We start from the raw sequence: 16,530 nt of genomic DNA, 5'->3' as shown, positions 1-16,530 counted from the left end.
TCCAGGAAAGCCAGGCTCCACAGAGAAACCCTGTCTCAAAAAAAACAACAGCAACAAAAAACCAAACCAAAACAAAAGAACAGCAAAAAAAAAAAAAAAAAAAAAAAAAAAAAAAGCTACATAACCCCCCCCCTTTTTTTTTTTGCTGGATCCAAAAGGTGAAAACACTTCAATAAATACAAGCTAAGCAAACAAAGTATGGACAAAATTTTCTTCTACATGAAAATCCTAGATTTTTGTATTTAATGCAGACTAGTGACAGATAAGTTGAGGCTCAGTCTCAATAACACTGATTTATAGAAAAACATCATTTAACTTAAGACAGTATACACATACATTCTATGATAAGCAAAAAAGCAAGTAGGTAAAGTCGCATTTGTTAGACTCACTACACTGACTGCTCAGTAAGGGGAAGATGGGAAGGAAAGGAAATCTGAATAAATAATAATTAATACATATGGAGACTGATTCAGCATAGACCAGAAGGAATGGTGTGCTAGGAATACGAGTCTCTCAGATCCTGCCTCCCATGGTGAGCACATTGCAAAGAGGCACACGGAGTATAGTCCCTTGGCACTCAGTATTCTTCATTCACTTTAACTATCTTACTATCTTTGACATTTAATTTTAATATTTGCACCTCACTCTATTTCTTAACACTGCCCCCCATGTGTGTATATGGTCATATGAGTGAGGGTAGTGTACATATGATGGGGTGTATGTGTGGAGGTCAGAGGATGACAGCCTTTGGTGACGGTCTTAACCTCCTACATTACATGAGACAGGCTCTCATACTCTAGGCTGGCTGGCCCAGGAGCAGCCTGAACTGCACTTCTGCCTCTTACCTCCCCACAGCCCCAATTACAGCTAGGTACCTGTGAGTCTGCCTTCATATTTGTTCTGGAGACGCAGACAGTGAGTGAATGCTTTACCCACCAAGCCATCAATCAACCTCCCTCATTCTTCCCAAGCTTCATCAAACAGACAAGGAATTATTAGCTAGACATCCTTCCTAGAGCTTAATATGCCCTTAAGTTTTTCACATCTACATCTGAATAAACCAAAGAATCATACTGCAGAAATACCTTGGGTAATTCACACTGCACACGAAGCAGCGCTGCAGGAAAAGGACTGGGGACCATGGTGTTTGGCCAATGAGTAATTATTCTTGCCTGTAAACAGAAGACCTCTTCCTTACAGTTGTATGGATTGAAGCCATGGAAACAAGACTTTCTTTTTTCAGGAGGAGGGGGCAGATTCTGGGGATGGAACCCAGGATGTCACACATGCTAGCAAAAACTCAACCACTGTCCTGGGCCGCTAGTCCATCTGGAGATAAGGGGTGGGACCTTGGAACCTGGCATGTAGCCTCCCCGTTTTGAGGCTTCCTGGTGCTCAGAGGAGTAAAGGAGAGAGATGAGCAATAGTTATCAGTGATTCTGAGCTGCAGAGCGAGGCTCCATATCTGTACAAGGCTCCAAACTCTTAGTTGCACCTAAGTTTCAATGTTGTTGATTTATCAAGACAATTGCTTAACTCTTCCATTACTCGCAGCGACATGGTCTAATTGAGTCTAGAAATATTTCTCATGTCTTGTTTCTAAAACTGTAACCCTCAGGATTCACCAGTAGATATTAATAACCAAATAAGCATAAAATTGAAATCAATCCATTTTCTGTGACTCATTGGATTTCAAAATGAACCGTAAAATTAGGATGAGCTTATTCTAGCAAGTCAAGCAATGTAGTGATACCATTACCAAATATTTTTCAATGGGGAGTCACAAGAATCAGGAAATGAACAAATTTGGAAACTGTGGAAAGTAAGACTATCCAAAGCTAAGACTGAGGATTTCAGCACAAGCTAATCTTTTCATGATACGACAAGTTAAGCACTCAGCATAGTAACTTGTTGCAAGTTTCCCAGCCTTGACTGATCCCTAAAAGCTCCCAGGATCTCAATATCCCTCACTCATAACATGTAAATGGCGCTCTTTCTGTTCATCTTCTTGCACACCTGTGAGACGGGCAGTTTGCCCCCTCAACTTTCTGCTGTGGATGGCAGTTCTGAGATATTGGCTACATGTGCTTGGAACAAAGGTTCTTCTGGAAGAATCCCCCAATAGCTTGCTCTAGTAGTGTGTATTTGGCCTACGATGTACCTTTGCTCTATGCCTGGGACTCTGTGACTTCTGCTTATGTTCCCCTATCACGTTGCTGCATCTGTCACCCTGAACTGCTGTATGCTGGGCAGCTCACACCCCTTGGAGGGCAGGAGCCTTGGCTTTTGTTTCCCCTCCTTTCCCCTTGGCTCGGATCCTCTGTGTAGCATTACCATGTAAACTCAGCAACCAACACAGATGGAGGGAAAGGGATGCTTTCCAAGGTCAATAAAAGGCACCAAGTATCTCAGCTTAGGAAACAAAATGTTTATTGAAATGCATGTAGAAAAATTATCGCCAGCATAAAACTGCTAATGGAGTTTTCAACATGGATTCCGTTAACTCTTAAAATGAAGTGAGGCTTTGAAAGTCCATTGTCCCATAAGAAAAATATTATATTTCTCTGCCTGGATAAAGTCCTTTAAAAAGGCAAATCAGCTTTGAAATGTTCTTTAAACGTCTCCAGCCTATGAATATATAATAAAACAAAAGATATATTAAAAAACATAACTTTCTGTTTAATAAAGAATTAAATATGATGTAGAGGCAAGAGGAAAATCATACATGTGAAGTTCTAAAATGTTCTCTTATTTCATTAGTATAAACTAAAATACTTAAGAAATAATAAAAATAACAAAAACAGTAATTACAGTTGATCATAAAATAAAACAGTAGTTTTACTTTTAATATTTAGAGCAAAGATCATACAAAATGTTGTCTCCTCAAATAAATAATTTTTTAATAACTCTGATTCCAGTAAGTTAGAAATACAGTCCAAAGTGGATTTTCATTTCCATTTAGGGCTATTAGTGTCGTTTTAAGAAAAACTAAATGTAATAAACAGAATAAGAGTATGTGGAAGAAAACTTGAGGAAATCATTGGAACTTTGTACAGACCAATAGAAGCTAATAGTTAACACTTCATATATATGTTTTAAGCCTTCTAGGCAGATGACTTATTGGTATTCAATGTCAACTTCGTGCTCCACGCTGACCTGTTTGGACGCCCCCATGTGCTGCTGCTGTCCTTCTCCAATGGCAAGTCTGTTGAAGGGGATTATCTTCATGGTGGTTTCCTTCATGGAATACCAGCGGGTTTTCCATGTGGCCCAAATAATGCCATTGTCATAGCCATTAGGAGTAGATGACTTTGAGTAAGTACCACCTGCAATGAGTCAGAGTTGCATGTATCTTTATCCTTACATCTCCTTACATCAGAGTCCATTAGAATCATTATGACCATTTTCACATTTCCTCCCAACCAAAAACATCCCTAGAGATCTGAAAAGCAATAAGCTGTTTTTGTGATCGCATACATACTTCAAGTTTATCCATTATCATCAGGGCTGGAACTCCTCTATCTGTTTCTCTCTCTCTCTCTCTCTCTCTCTCTCTCTCTCTCTCTCTCTCTCTCTCTCTCTCTCTCTCTCTCTCTCCCAGCTATTGGAGACAATCCTTCTGCATTCAGGTTACTATGGTAGGAGCCACAAATTCCTGATCAGGTGGTCTGACATTGTATGAGAGCATAATCTTTTGGTTAATAGAAGATGCTATCAGAAGGGCTTTAGAAAGTATCCCTAGAAAGTTGTTCTATATCACCGTGCAGTTTCTGGTCAGTAGATGGGTCTGTGTTCTAATTTTGTAAAAGATCTTTTAATCTCCCTGGTGTTTCTTCATTCAAAACTGCTAGGTGGTCAGTGAAATCAGTGCTCTAAACCCTTCCAGCCTTACAGAAACCATTGCCTCCCCATGTTCAAACAGATGTCTACAATCCCCAAGCAAGACCCTTCTACTCAAGCTTTTATGAACCTTTGCTCTTACTAGTACTTTGCCTTTTATTTGATTTCTCCTAACATATATCCATTGCCCATTGCTTGTATCTGACACACAGTTCATGAACAGCTGAGTCAGGTTAATGTGTTCACAAGAATAGATATGGTAATGCTAGTTCATCTATGTAATATACATGGTAGGTCTAAAGGAGACACCACTACCCTAAATCCCAACTCAGACAATGAGATTTCAGCAAATAACAAAACACTGATATCTCCTAGGAGTGGGAAGGACTATAAAGGTGACCACTGTAGGCAAAAGCTTAATATTATTTAAGATAATGCTAGTTGGATAATTACTGCTATCCCATTCTGATTTCAAATAAAGAGCTATGAAATAAAAACCACATTGTGTTTATTATAATTCTTCATCTCTCTGCTTCCGTTTATCACCTTCCATTAAATGTCTATTACACACTGCTCATAACTGAAGAAAAAAATACCTTGGTAATAAATTCCATTGAGGTGGCCAGCATGACACTTGTTCATCCACCAACCAGATCCATCCTGTTCAGCACAGTTGCCTTCAAATTTATCGTTATCATTGTCCCAGGTACTGAACTGCATGCCATTGTGGGATGTGAAAAACTTGTCACTGGGATCATCACCAAAATCATAGCCATCAAAAGCATCCCCAGCATCTCCACCAATGAAGTAGGCATAGGTCAGGCGGTATTTGTCTTCTTCAGGCGCCACCCTGAACATGGCATAGTCTGCAGTGCTGAGGAGGGAATGGAGATGATACACCTTGAGTCACGAGGCCAAAACAGACAAATGGAGTGAAGTTTCCTGCAAATCTAGGCAATCCCTGTGTGCACCAGTCCCAAGCACGTCCTCATCACCCAGGATGGATCGAAAAGCCTTCCGTGAATCCCAGAAAAACTAAAAGCTATGTACTTGCTTTTAAATTACAGAATCTTACTGTCAAATGAAAACATCTGGTAAATCTAACTATTTCTCCTCTCATTTAACTTTTGTTATCATTACACACACATTATCGTAGGTCACAATAATGAGCTATGATGAGTGACTCCCCAATTTGAAGGATCCGCGGTCCATTATCGATCAGTACTGCTTGAAGTGTGAGGGCGCCGAAGGCTCTCCTTTCACAAAGCAATGACGTGCTGGCAAAAAGAGACTTTCTAGAACATCACAGAAGCCATGAACCCTGTGTGATATATGAAATGAGTGTCACCAGAGTCAGAGAGACCTGCTCTGGGAAAATTCGTGAAGGAAGCTATAGTTCTGCAGAGCAGAGAGAATAACTGCCCTTTGTAAATAAATAGAGATTTCCAGAAATTATCTAGTCTCTTCCTCGGTATCTCATACTTGGGAAAAGGAAGATGCTCACATAGAAAAATGCCTGCTACTGACCACGACAGTTAGGGGGTTAAAATAAAAAATTTAAAAATGTGTTTGGAACTGGAACATGTTTAATTATTTCATATAAAATAAGAAGGTTGTATAATTTTTTTCTCTTAAATTAGGTGTTCATAATCCAAACTCCAGATATCTCTCAGCCTAGGAAGGCTGGAGATCAGCACAGGAATCAGTTGATTTTAAGGTGGTCCATAGTTTGGCAGACTGGATAATCATGGTGTGAGTGGAGAATCTGAATGCTTCAATTTCATGCTCAGTTTCTGGTTCACATTTAACACCCCATAGAAATCACTCTGAATGTTCCCAAGTACGAGAATTGTATTGGGGCATTCGGATCCATACTGGTGAGACCTAGAGCCTAGCTGGCTCTTCAGGCTGTCCAAGGACCAAATGCCCTCCTAGGGAAGAGCCTGGATCCAAATGTTACACTTGCCTGGATGTTTTGCCACTGGTCCATTGCCAGTTGCAAAGGGTCCATTTGCAGCCAAAAGGTCCAACCAAGGGTTAAAGTCCCTTCCACACTCTACCTGGTTCTGCCACTCCAGTCTTTGAGCTCTATTCTCAGCGTGTATGGGATTGTGGACTGCATGCTTATCAAATGAATCTTCTCGTTTCCCAACCAAAACTCTGTGGTGCCGGTAGGAGACAGGTGTCCGAATCCTTCTTTGTACTGGATCCAGTTCTTCTTGAAGTCCACACTGCCATCAAGCCTCTAGTTGTACAACAGCGCGGGCAAGAGGAGAGGACCGGTGATGGGTGCATATAAAGAAACAATGTTCACAATATGGAGGCTATGCTTCTGCCACCGGCCAGCTAACTGACCCCGTGGAAGCTGCCCCCATTTCATCATCTACCAAACAGAATGGTGGTGCTCTGAGGACTATAAACATTACACACACACACACACACACACACACACACACACACACACACACACACACACAGGAGCAAGCTTGCACATTAGTGAAAGGGATATTTTTTCCTGTTATTTTTAGTTTTGTTTTTGTTTTAATTGTACGTTTTTGGGAGACCCACAGAAGTCTTCAGAACTCACACTTGGTACTACAGCGCACTGCTCAATCACACCCCAAACAGCCCTGCAGGGGATGCTGTAAGGATGGCAGGAACTATACCAGGTAAAAAACAAAAACAAACAAACAAATAACAAAACCCCCCAAAGAACAGTTTTGCAGTGCACACCAGGCAGGCAGATGCGCAAAAAGGGCTTTGTTGTAAGCCACCCAATTTTATCCCGTGAGAGGCTTTGGGTTCTTGTTAATGGCCACCCTTAGCTCTTGATCTGAGGAAAGAGGCCTCTTTCATTCCTTGTCACTAAAGGACTTTGCTTACGTGACCATCTAACGCGTAACAGCAGAGTCAGAACAGTATTGCATCAGAGCATAGCAAAGCTAGGATGCGGACATCGAACCCTGCCCGTTACTCATTACTTAGGTGGTCTCAGGCCTCAGCATCTCTTCTACAAGTTAAGGTGAGAATAGTGTTCGCCCCAAAGAGGCTATGGTGAGACTTATGTGGGCTAATGTTCACAGGTTGCTTAGACGAGTGTCTGGAGCAACGTGGACCCTTTATTTAATATGTAAGGCAGAGGCGCCTTACCTTCTGCAACACAGTCCATCCATTTCCAGATCCATCGATTTCGCAGTATACTAAGAACTGCTGATTGGATTTCAAAGGCCGAATGAAGTAAAGTCCACTTTCTTTGGCACCCTTGTTGGCAATTTCCTGACAATCTGATGAAGAAAAAGCAAATAAAACTGCTTGAAGTCCAGGTCGGGAGTTAACAGGTTCAGCCGCCTCCCTAGCCTTTCCTAACACCCTTCCTTCCGAATTAGTGATTAGTGGCCAAGAATACTGTGGGCAGCTGGAACCCTTAGATTTAAGGTCTGGTACTTTCCAAACTTGCTACACATTGCAAGATGCACAACTGCTTTCATTTTGGCTGCTTGCTTTGCCGACCCCGGCCCCACGGCAAGTTTTCCCGTACCTTTGCCAGTTATGTCATGGATTTGCACGGTGTCCTTGCAAGGCTCCTGGCACTGAGCCTCCAGCTGGGCCACCTTCTGTTTCAGGTTCGTGATCTTCTGGGCGTTTGAATTATAGATATCCTGCAAATACCTAGAAACAGGGCAATGCAGTCAGCGGGGGTAAGCACTCCTTCCAGAACACATGTTTACTCTTCTCCGTTTTTAGAAAATGTTGCTTTCTTTCCTCGAGCACTCTTTTTTGATAAATTGCTTCATTCTTGGAAAAATTGCAAAATTTCCAACTCTAAAATTAAATTGAAGCTTCGGGGAAAAGAAAAATAAAATCCCAATCCATTTCAACAGGAGGGTAATTGGGACTTGGATGAGGCAGGCGGTCTCAACTTTGAACACAAATAACAAAGTCCCTGTCAATAAACAAAGGTCACTGTAGGTGGCTTTTCTGACTTTTTCCTTTTCTCTAAGGGGACTCAGGTAATAACGTGTGGAGAGCAGGCCTGGTTAAGCAAGAGCTCACATGGGCCATCCAGGGCTTTCCGTCTGTTCTCTAACTTAAATGGGAAAGGTACCTGGGACACTTTACACGCAGCAGTAGGTACTTTCCCTTTCTCGTTCCATATCTCTAGAAAACACCTTGGGAAAGGGAGAGTTTTGCTTGGGTCATTCCTCACATGGCTGCTTATAAATATTCAGACATGACGGACAACAATGCATAAACCACTGTGTCTGCCTTTGAAGTCAAGAGGAGGGACAATTGGTTGGACCACTTTGTTCCTCTGTTCTAGAAAATTTCTCGCGATGCTTTCCTTCTACTAGAACGACGAACAGAAGTCACGGAAATTATAATGATAAAGACAGCAGAAAGAGGAGAATTAGGTCTGAGGCCACTTCTCCCCAGCTACCATGCAGTGCAGTTTCCAACGGTGCTGTGAGTTCAGTTTGGGGGGGGGGACCAGGGAAAGGAGTTAACACTGCACCCGAGAGTCCATCCCCAAGTCCCGGGGAGCTAGGAGGATGGGGACAAGGTTTAGTGGCAGCCCCACAGACTGTGGGCAAGTGGCTCCAGGACATTCCCTTTCTACTCCAACTGTGACATGATTTGCTACAGTAGCCTAGACCCTTCTTCCGTCTCTGTTTGCTGATTTCTTAATGTTGATTTGGTGACATACTTGTGAAGAAGGATTGTATTTCCACAGGTTTTACATCGTAAGGGGATGGGGGTCATTCAGACAAACAGGGCCAGGATGGCATTTGAAGACATCTATAATAACCCTTCTCCACCGTCGTTATTTATTTTTTTTTAATTATGAGCTGGTACAACTGATTTTGTACTTAAAGCTCCTAGATCCACGGGGTTCATGCCAATTTGATATTTTAAATGAAAAAATGCATTCCGATATCACTTTCTGTGAAATGTGGAATAATTCAGTAAAAATCTCAGTCTGCCTTGACACTTACCGAATACTTGTCTCATGGGTCAGTATTAACGCTTCATATTTCATGATTTCTTCTGTCATCTTCTTAGACTTCTGAGTGGCACCCTCAACCACATCTGCAATATAGGGGTCAGAGAAAAGTCACTTAAGCAAATAGCACAACGCAAAGCATAAAAGGCAATTCCTCAGTGGGCTTCCTCACTTGGCCTTGGGGGTTGGTCAGGGTTGTAGTAAACTTGTATCGCTTTGATCAGTTCTTTGGCCTCCGTGGTTCTGTTCTCAGCCCCGTTTAAGATGTCCTCCAGAGCCTTGAGGTCATTGTCCACGTTCGTTTGGTAAGAGGACAGGAAGTCTGCGATGCCACAGGTGGTTGGGCAGTAACTTCCCTGCAAGTCAATAAGGAGGCGACTGAACACCCTGAAAGGAGAAGCCTTGAATCTTAGCTATCCATCAATGTTAAGTCGTTTTCCAAAAGCTTAAGATGTCAACCGGAATATGAAAGAACTGCCTTATTTCCCATCCTTCCCTAGTTCCAAGAAAGGGGATGACATAGAAACTACTTACGAATCTCTCGTCTAAGATGCAACAGTTATCTCTGGTAGCAGTGTACTGTGGGAGAAAAACACGGACATTTTGCTAGTGGTTCAGATCATTTCTCATTTTTGCATTTAAGACAATATGGCTCCTGAGGGGTGCTTACCGCCAGTGCCGTTGGAGAGAGCAGCAAAAGCGTGCAGCAGAGAATGAAACTCCGGGGCTGCAAGGACCAACTCATGATGTCTGGGTGACCTGGCGTTCCCAGCCCCTCACGGCCAGTACTGTGACCTCTTGGGCTCTCCTTGGTTCTTTATGTGAGTTCCCAGTCTGGGCGGGACTAAGAGTGGCTGGAACTGGTCACGAGGCCTCCTTACCAGAAGCGTGGGCCCTTCCTGTTCGTTCTGGCTCCCAGCTGTGCTCTGTCAGGTTTCCAGATTTTGCGCACAGGTTTAAGCTCCTCCTTTTGGGCTCAGCCCAACCTGGATCCCCAGACCCACAGGCATCTGCACAAGCCAGCAAAGCATTGGCTGCTGCTCTGAGGAGGGACGGAGGCTGCGTGATGCAACTGCTTCCAGTATACCACCACCAGAACAAACACAGTGTTCTGACCTGCCCATAACAAACCCAGCCTACTCCGAGGTCTGGCCTGCTACAGCCACAGCCATTATTGAAAGATCTGTCTTAGCCCAGGGACGAGGTGACACTATTATTTTTAACCTGTGGCTATCACAGGAGGTGACTTTTCCTCTCTCCATGCCTCATTTCTGTATTCTCAAGAGTAAATCATGGTGGAAATGGGTTCTTGTCCATCTGTGCTGCCCTTTTCTTCTCAGGTCAATTCTCATTGAGTTTTGACCTCAATTTGTCTCATGACTGGAATTGAGACTGACTCCCATCGGCTGCAAAAAAACGGAAGAGGCTAGGGGTCCCCTGGTTTGTCCCAAAGCCCCATCCAGCTCATGGAGTGGAAACCTGCACTCAGAGAAACCCACCTCCCACATACCTCTTTAGAAGCCTTGCTGAAGGATAAGGGACAGAGAGAGACTCTGGGGAGATTCCTTGTCAGCCTCTCTGTGATAATGGCAGGCAGCTGGGGGGCCGTCACCGAATGTGTGCTGAGGCTCTCCTCCTCCGGTGACAGCAAGCTTGCTGCAAACTCTGATGAACTATGTGATGGGGAGAGATGCATCTCATTTGAAAGATGCACTCATGTTTTCATCCTTGATTGGAAGCTTTTACAAAGCAGTGTCTGCTTTGACACCAAAGCTAAGAACTGTTTGTGCTCTGTAATTAGTCAGAAATCATTCTAACAAAGTGGACTCATCTAACCCAAAACTGCGTCCATTCCCCTTCCTGACTGGATTTCCCGGCACTTCCGGCACTTCCTGCTTGCAAGCCCTTTGCCACTCTTCTTAACAGAGTGGCTCCTACTGAGGTTAAAGACCCTTAGCACCCCCCCCCCATCTCCAGTCACAGTGAACGCAGATCGCACGCTTGTCCTCCTAGACTAGCTTTTTCTTCTCCTCACCCTCCAGACTTACCTAAATGAGCCTCCTGGCATCCTCTTCTGTGCAGCATGAGGTTGAAAAAAATCCTAAATAAGCCAGAAGTCCTTTTTCCTGGAGTTTGGTCCTCTCTAACACAGCTTCACCCCGAAGCACTGGATTCAGCTCTAGATGTTTGTAGGGTGTTAAGTGTTTTCATAGCTTACAATGTACAGATGTTTTATGCAACTCGTAGAAATATAGAAGCGGGGATTTCTTTATTTTTATAGAGTTTCAATAGGGATTCTTCCTTTTTTTTCTTTTCTTTTTTGGTTTTTTGAGACATGGTTTCTCTGTGTAACAGTCCTGGCTGTTGTGGAACTCACTTTGTAGACCAGGCTGGCCTCTAACTCACAGAGATCCGCCTGCCTCTGCCCCTCAAGTGCTGGGATTAAAGGCGTGTGCCACCACCACCTGGTTCAATAGGGATTCTTACTAGTATGCTGCATTCATGAGAAATGAGCTTTGTTGCAGCTACAGAACGTTTTCTTCTATAAATGATCTGTTGTGATTAACTGCCAGCTAGAAGGCTCCAAAGACTAGAGAGCTCTGGGTTACTTAATTGGGGGATTGTTCCTCCTAAATAATATATATATACCCTCACAGATTGAGTGATGAGAAATATATTGATGCCTCACAAGGTGTGTGACAGTGTCAGAGCCACCTTAGATAGACAAAATATGTCTCTCTCGTGGGCCTTTGCACCAAAGAGTGGAAAATACTGACTTGAAATTCAGGCCACAGTCGTTGGTGCAGGTTGGGTGTTAGGCTCTCAACCTCATACAATTCTGTTAGCTGTATCAATGAGTATAACACAAGTAAAACTGATCAGCTGAAGGTGTTAAAATGCATGTTATCCAATAATTGAAAAAAAAAGATTTACCGATGTTTATTCTATGTGTGTGAGTGTTGGTCTGCACAATTGCATAGTACCCTGTGTGTGCCAGATAGAGAATCCCCTGGAACTAGTTTTGCACAGCTGTGATCCACCATGTGGCTACAAACAGAACCCAGATCCTCTGTAAGAGCAGCAAGTGTATTTACTCACTGAGCCATCCTTCCAGCCCCTAAATCAAAGTACTTTTTTAAAAATAGATTAGTTTGGAATCAGAAATATGTTATTAAATTTTTAGAAAAAAAATCGACAATTTGCTAGTTTCAAGGCCCAGATCTAGTGACCTACATTGGTCTTGCATTGCTTGATAACACTTTGGTTAATTATATTTTAACTAACTGCTCCCCTCTGTGTTTGGGCCATCCTTTTCCCGGATAAATGATAAATGATTAATGAATTTTCAGGGGAAAGAATATTTCTTAAGTCAAATTTCCTCTACTTCTAGGTTTGTTTGTAGAGCAAACAGTAGATGTGTCATGTAAGCCAAAATAATAACTTACTATGACTCGGGAGGCTCAGGTTTGTTTGTGAGAGCAGTAATCCTCCAAGTTCCCTACCACCCAGCTATGTTCTGACTTGACTTGACATGTGCTATGAACCGTCTACCCCTGTTCTGGTGACTCCTCCCGAGTCTTGTTTACTCTACTCAGCCTCACTCCAAAAAGTGTCTGCTGAACTGGACTCACAGAACCAGTTTATCAATGATGACACCCTGTCCTGGTGACCTGGCCTAAAAGCATGGTAAGAGCCACCAACTTGGAGCATCTTCTTCATGCTAAGATGCCACCCTGCAGCTGGTTCTTTCTACTGGTGTGTCCTGTCATTTAGGATGAGCCTGCAAGGTACATCTGAACTTAAGCATGAGAAGTGTCACAAGAGGGCTATTTGACCTAGCCACACACACACACACCCCACTGTGCCAGAACAGGGATTTAACCTGGGGGTACAAATCTGTTACCCGCTGTCTGTGCATTTCACCATGGTTCTGCACTTGGTCACAAAACATTCCTTTTTTCTTTTTCTGTTTTTAGTGGAAATTTTTTTTCTTTTTTCTAATTTTTTTTTTTTTTTTTTTTTTTTTTGGTTTTTCAAGACAGGGTTTCTCTGTGTAGCTTTGCGCCTTTCCTGGAACTCACTTGGTAGTCCAGGCTGGCCTCGAACTCACAGAGATCGGCCTGCCTCTGCCTCCCGAGTGCTGGGATTAAAGGTGTGCGCCACCACCACCCAGCCTTTTTCTTTTATTGAAAATAGATGTTTTTCTGCTCACACAGTAATATCTTGATTATGCTTTCCCCTTCCTCTACTCCTCCCAGTTCCTCCCCATCTCTCATCCCATATCCACATTCACTCCCTTTCTGTCTCTCATTAGAAATCAAACTGGCTTCTAGAGGATAATAGTGAAAACAAAATATAATAAGATAAAAACAAAAAAAAAAAATCAATGGGCTGGAGAGATGGCTCAGCAGTTGAGAGCACTGGCTGCTCTTCCAGAGGACCCGAATTCGAGTCTCAGCACCCATATGGCAGCTCATGCCTGTCTGTAACTCCAGTTACAGGGTTTCTGACACCATCACACAGATGTACATGCAGATAAAATACCAGTGAACATAAAATAAAAATAAATGTTTTTTTAAAAAATCAACAAATGGACAAAACAAACAAACAGAAGGAAAAGAGCTCAAGAGAAGGCACAAGAATCAGAGACCCCTGCAATGGCACACTCAGGACTCCCATAAAAACACTAAACTGGAAGCCATAGTATACACGGAGAACCTGGTGTGTGTGTATGTCTCTCTGTGTGTATATGTATGTGTATGTACACACACATGTATATCCATGTGTGTGAGTGTGTGTGCTTCTGCCCATGAGCAAACATCAGAAGAGCACATCAGATGTCTTTCTTTATCATTCTCCAAATGTTCCTTTGAGAGTCTCTCCCAGAACCTCAGGCTCCTGTTTTCTAGGCTAGGCTGGAAACCAGCATGACTCAGGGGGTCTTCCTGTCTCCACCCTGCTCAGAGCTGGGGTTACAGGTGTGTATGGGATGCTTGGTGTGTTACATGGGTGCTGTGCTGGGATTTGAACTCTGGTGCTCCTTTTCACACAACAAACCCTGATAACCACTGAGTCTTCTCTCCAGCCCCAAAAAGCACTTCTTAATCTAAAATGAGACAAAGAGGCAAAAGTTATTTGTTGATTGAATAGGGTTTTTGTAATGTTTGTAGGTTTAAAAAATATGTATATGTACATAAATAAGATTGCAGGAATGTACACTTAATCTATCATTCTAAAACCTATATTTTTATGTATATATATATGTATCTATCTATCTATGTATCTATCTATCTATCTAATCTTCTTCTACCTATCTTCTTTCTTTCTATATATCTCCTCCATATCTTATTTTCTGATTAAATCTGGCTACATAATTTTCAATTGTCTTCTTTCTCAAACTTAAGTTTAAATTACTTTATAGTTATTTTTTGTTCATTACAACTTTAGATGGAAGTCGTTCTCAATGCTGACTTCACCGTCTGAGTTCAATAGGTCTTGAGAATTTGAACCCTCTCAGTGGGCTGATGGAAGATGCATGCATTGGGTCTAGGAAATTTGAATCACTTCTGACAACAGAGCGCCTCTCTTTCTAACACATGACCCACTTACTGATCATAGCCACATTCATAGCCTAACTCACCAGAATTGGATTTCCTCAAGTTAAGGAGAAAGAAAATGCCCCGTTGGCATATAGAAAACAAATCTAACACCACAGTTAAGAAAAAATCCAGGCATAGCAACAAAGTTGTCAGAATATCTGCTTTGTGAATGAAAATAATCAGAAAGAGTCAATGGAAAGTGAAAGTGAACAATGTGCTTTCAGTCTCAATAGTTAACTCAAAGGCAGAGCACTGTGTGTGTGTGTGTGTGTGTGTGTGTGTGTGTCCATCCTGGGATGATGGCTCAGAGGTTGGGAGTACTTCCCTCTCCTACAGAGGACCCAGGTTTGGTTTCCACCATCTTTGCAGCTGCTCACAACCACTGGAGATCCAGTCCCAGGGGATGGCCACCCTCTTCTGATGTGACATGGAGCACATAAAAACATGCTGGTAAACCACTCATGCACACTAAGTAAATAATTTTAAAATGATGCTGAATCAAAGACAGAAAAACTGCATGGGGCACAAGGAAAACGGCTCCCTTGCTCGGGGCAGGAACATAGATGCAGGTTAGGCCACACAAACAAACAAACAAACAAAATGAGGAACAGAACCATCACGTTCTACTCACAAGAATATGTGCTAGAAAGCAGTCTTCTAAACCTGTAAGGAGAGAGGTAGGGAAAATGGCAGCCCTCTGTTTGGGGAAATTCTTCCCATTTTGACACGTCAACTGTATTTTTTTTCAAGGTGGAGTATATTGCCCAGGAAGAACAGAAGGTGAGAAGAACAGAAAATAGTATCACATTCACAAAACAACCAATCATGCCAGGTAATGCCCACACTTGTTTTAACCTGCAATCTTGAGTGAGAACAAACAAAACAGGTAGAAGACTGGATTTTTGTGTTCTCACTGCTAGGGAGGTTTACCACCCTCCTGTGACTGCACATTTGTCCTTCAAGGTGATATCTATGTAGGGAGGCTAGCTTTGTGTTGACATCTTGAAGTCCCTGGCTTCCTGGGATCACAATACTCCAGCCACCTTCCAAGGTGGATTGCTGGGTCGACTCTCTCTACCTTGTGTGTGGGAGCTCTGACCTCCACTTCATCAACGGATCAGATTTGCAAAACCAGATAGGTCAGAAGCCCAAATGTTTACTGAATGTTTTGCAAGAAAGACAGGAGTGCAAGCCAATTTGTCCTAAAACACTGCAGCTAGAGTGTACTGATCGTGGCCTGTCTGCAACATTCACGGACTAGGACAAGCTCATTCGTGGGGAATCAAACTTAGAGCAGTGTGTTTCACCCGTTAAAACAGTGCACAGGAAACTCTGTTACCAAGATCCGGGAAACCCATTGCTTAATCAGGCACCCCCATGACTGGGTCAGAAAGCTCCTGAATATTCCCATTGTGAATAGTTGTGGATCCCACAGACTGATGGGTAATTTAGCCATTAGTGGTTCACTGATGTTTAACATCACACCATCTCTTTAGGAGTGTGGAAAGACATCTCTCTTCTTATCTTCATGCTGCCTCTAACTCTGACAAGAAGTGATATAAAATTATCCTTAAACTATGCCTTTAAAATGCTCCTGTGCCCTTCAGTTTGGTCACAGTTATTCACCCCAAGTGGCCATTCATCTTCACGTATACCCTGAGCACCATTTCCCAGGCCTAGTTCAACAGGAACAATATGGAGACCCTGTTGTCAGGATTACATTTGAGGGGAAAGAATGGGGCAATAAAGCGCTGACGAATGGCTGGTTGGGCGAAGGCACCTGCTGCCCAGCCTGAAGAGCTGAGTTCGATTCTCGGAAGCCACAGGATAGAAGGAGAGAGCTAATGTCCAAATAAGTTGTCCTCAGACCTCTCCATGTGTCTCATGGCACTCACAGAAATACTTAAGGTGTGTGTGTGTGTGTGTGTGTGTGTGTGTGTGCTTTTTTAGAAAAAAACTAGAAAGAGGCAATAAACTGAATATCATAGAACATCGACTCCTGAGAAATGCTGTGGACAAAAGTTAGAGGAACAAGAGGCTCCGGTGGTGCTGTTTTAGGCAAACTGATGAGGAAAGCCTGCTGATGAG

At 42.8% G+C, this 16,530-nt stretch overlaps 1 protein-coding gene across 1 annotated transcript; it reads right to left on the bottom strand.

The window, feature by feature from the left end:
* Positions 1 to 2,408: 2,408 nt before the first annotated feature.
* Positions 2,409 to 9,779, bottom strand: Fgg (fibrinogen gamma chain). The gene is made up of 10 exons (XM_028857066.2): positions 9,513 to 9,779; positions 9,377 to 9,421; positions 9,015 to 9,198; positions 8,835 to 8,928; positions 7,379 to 7,509; positions 6,991 to 7,124; positions 5,901 to 6,085; positions 4,437 to 4,714; positions 3,157 to 3,326; positions 2,409 to 2,628 (listed from the first exon to the last, which is right to left on the bottom strand). Exons 1-10 carry the CDS (start codon positions 9,585 to 9,587, stop codon positions 2,614 to 2,616), a joined length of 1,311 nt encoding a protein of 436 aa, XP_028712899.1. The 5' UTR covers positions 9,588 to 9,779; the 3' UTR covers positions 2,409 to 2,613.
* Positions 9,780 to 16,530: the final 6,751 nt, after the last annotated feature.

The sequence above is a fragment of the Peromyscus leucopus genome, chromosome 6 (genome assembly GCF_004664715.2).
Source record: "Peromyscus leucopus breed LL Stock chromosome 6, UCI_PerLeu_2.1, whole genome shotgun sequence".
Taxonomy (NCBI): domain Eukaryota; kingdom Metazoa; phylum Chordata; class Mammalia; order Rodentia; family Cricetidae; genus Peromyscus; species Peromyscus leucopus.
Note: the sequence above shows the minus strand (reverse complement) of the source record. Positions and strands in the feature narration are given on the sequence as shown.

Excerpts from the sequence above, each read along its gene's own strand:
- Fgg (XM_028857066.2), bottom strand. The coding sequence starts at position 9,587 with ATGAGTTGGTCCTTGCAGCCCCGGAGTTTCATTCTCTGCTGCACGCTT. Across the intron at positions 7,510-8,834 it reads ACCCATGAGACAAGTATTCG|GTATTTGCAGGATATCTATA; the intron begins GTAAGTGTCAAG and ends CCCTGTTTCTAG. Across the intron at positions 7,125-7,378 it reads CCATGACATAACTGGCAAAG|ATTGTCAGGAAATTGCCAAC; the intron begins GTACGGGAAAAC and ends TTTCTTCATCAG.